Below are 2,500 nucleotides of genomic sequence, written 5' to 3' on the forward strand. Positions count from 1 at the left end.
GTTCTGTGTTTTTTTGTGTTGTGATTTGTTTTGTTGTGTTGTGTGTTGTGTTATGGTATGGTGTGCTGTGTTTTGTTGTTTTATGGTGTGCTGTGTGTTGTTTGTTGTGATGTGTGTTGGGTTATGTTGTGCTGTGTTTTGTTGTGTTATGATGTGTGTTGTGTTATAGTGTGATGTGTGTGTTGTTTGTTGTGATGTGTGTTGTGATGTGTGTTGGGTTATAGTGTGATGTGTGTGTTGTTTGTTGTGATGTGTGTTGTGATGTGTGTGTTGTTTGTTGTGTTATGGTATGTTGTGTTTTGTTGTGTTATGGTGTGATGTGTGTTGTGTTATGCTTTCCCTTCTGCTCAGCACTGCAGTGTCTAATCTAATCTACTCTACTCTAATCTAATCTACTCTACTTCTTTACAATTTAAAACATAAATAGTTTTTAATTCTGAGCTGAAGTGTGTTTACTCTCAGTGTTTTATTTCTTGTGTTAGATCTACAACCTACCTGCAGTCCTGAGCAAGAAAGACGAGAGTGAGTACACCATCCATCCATCCATGCATCCATCCATCCATCTCTCCATTTACATTTACATTTACAGCATGTGGCAGACATGAGAGGAAAAGGACAGTTGATTGTCCATGGTTACCCCAAGGTTGTGAGCTGTGGCTGAAGGGGAGATCAGATCATTGTGCAAGGATATAACAAGATCATAACCTGGGGATGAATCACCTGATGATCATCAGGTCAGTTTTGCTATGATTGAGCTTGATATTTCTGCCAGACATGCTGAGATCCGATCAGAAGCTGTGGTATCTGAGGGTGGGAAAGAGACGATAAGTTGTGTATCGTCAGCATAGCAGTGGTAAGAGAACCCATGTGATGAAATGACTTCCCCAAGAGAGTGAGTATACAGGGAGAAAAGAAGAGGACCAAGTACTGAGCCCTGTGGGACACCAGTGGAGAGTCTGTGTGGAGCAGATGTCACTCCCCTCCATGTTACCTGATATGAGCGTCCTTCCAGGTAGGAAGCGAACCATTCCCAAGCTGATCCGCAAATCCCAAGACTCCTGAGAGTGGATAAGAGAGTCTTGTGGTTGACCGTATCAAACGCTGCTGAAAGGTCAAGGAGGATAAGGATGGATGACAGTTTGGCTGATCTAGCAGCATGTAGCTTCTCAGAGACATCCAAAAGGGCTGTCTCTGTGGAGTGAGCTGCTTTAAAGCCAGACTGTTGGGGTCTTGGAGGTTGTTCTGTGAGAGATAGACAGACAGGCGATTTTAGACAATGTGTTCAAGAATTTTTGAAAGAAAAGAGAGAAGTGATACCGGTCTGTAGTTACTGATGTCTGATGGATCCAGAGCAGGTTTCTTTAGGATGGGAATAAGACTTGCTCTCTTGAAAGTAGTTGGTACCTGACCAGATGCTATGGATCTATTGACGATAGTGGAAATGAAGGGCAGAAGGTCTTGTGAGATGGTCTGGAGCATAGTGGTAGGGAGTGGATCCAATGGGCAGGTGGTAGGATTGCAGGACTGGATGAGTTGTAAAATCTCTTCTGCTGCTACGGATGAGAAATGCGAAAACAAAGATGTGGGGAATCCAGACTGTGAGATATAAGTGCAGTCGGGGGTGAAGTGAAGGTCCTACAGATTTCCTCAATCCTCTCATGGTAGAAAGAAGCAAAGTCTTCTGCATTCAGGGAGGATGAATTAGGTGGAGCCAGGGGGGTTCAGTAGAGAAGAGATGATGTTGTGGAGCTTCCAAAGGTCTTGTGATGAAGCTTCAAGCATTTCCTTGTAGAATGAAGTCTTGGCAGAAGTCACATCTGAGGAGAACTTTGCCAGGAGTGAACGGTAAGAGTCTGCACCAAGTTGTGATTTCTTCCACTTTCTCTCTGATGATTTTAGCTCTCTTCCATTTTTGCGCAGCAGATCTGAAAGCCAAGGAGCAGAACAATAAGTTTTCTTGGGTTTCACCCTCATTCATCTCCACATCTCCCTCATTCATCTCCACATCTCCCTCATTCATCTCCACATCTCCCTCATTCATCTCCATATTCACTACACACCTGCTCTAAACCTCAGAATATAGTGTTAAATGCAGTTTTTATTACAGTGTGTGTTGTTTGTTATCCAGTTGTTTGTTGTGTGTGTTTTTGCTTTAATGTGTGTAACAATGAATGTGTTTCTCTGTGTGTTTAATCACAGCTCATCTGAACCAAGCAGGCTTTAATTTTGTGAGGAAGTGCATTAGCATGGTGGAGGCAAGAGGTGTGTGTGTGAGTGTGTGTGTGTGTGTGTGTGTGTGTGTGTGTGTGTGTGTGTGTGTGTGTGTGTGTGTGTGTGTGTATGTGTGTGTGTGTGTGTGTGTGTTGGAGAGAGATTTAATGACTATATGCCCTTTTATTCTTATATTTTTTTCTTCCTCAGGCATTAACACTATGGGACTGTACCGTATCGGAGGAGTGAACTCTAAAGTGCAGAAGTTGATGAACTCTGTCTTCTGTAA

At 43.0% G+C, this 2,500-nt stretch overlaps 1 protein-coding gene across 2 annotated transcripts in view; it reads left to right on the forward strand.

The window, feature by feature from the left end:
• Positions 1–2,500, forward strand: part of LOC113649686 (rho GTPase-activating protein 42) — a 73,081-nt gene that overhangs the window by 54,515 nt on the left and 16,066 nt on the right. For both annotated transcript variants that reach the window (XM_027157588.2, XM_027157590.2), the window contains 3 exons: positions 483–522; positions 2,200–2,262; positions 2,422–2,496. In XM_027157588.2, the coding sequence (XP_027013389.2) occupies positions 483–522; positions 2,200–2,262; positions 2,422–2,496 (178 nt within the window). The remainder of the gene's footprint in view (positions 1–482; positions 523–2,199; positions 2,263–2,421; positions 2,497–2,500) is intronic.

This window comes from Tachysurus fulvidraco, chromosome 13 (assembly GCF_022655615.1).
Source record: "Tachysurus fulvidraco isolate hzauxx_2018 chromosome 13, HZAU_PFXX_2.0, whole genome shotgun sequence".
NCBI lineage: Eukaryota > Metazoa > Chordata > Actinopteri > Siluriformes > Bagridae > Tachysurus > Tachysurus fulvidraco.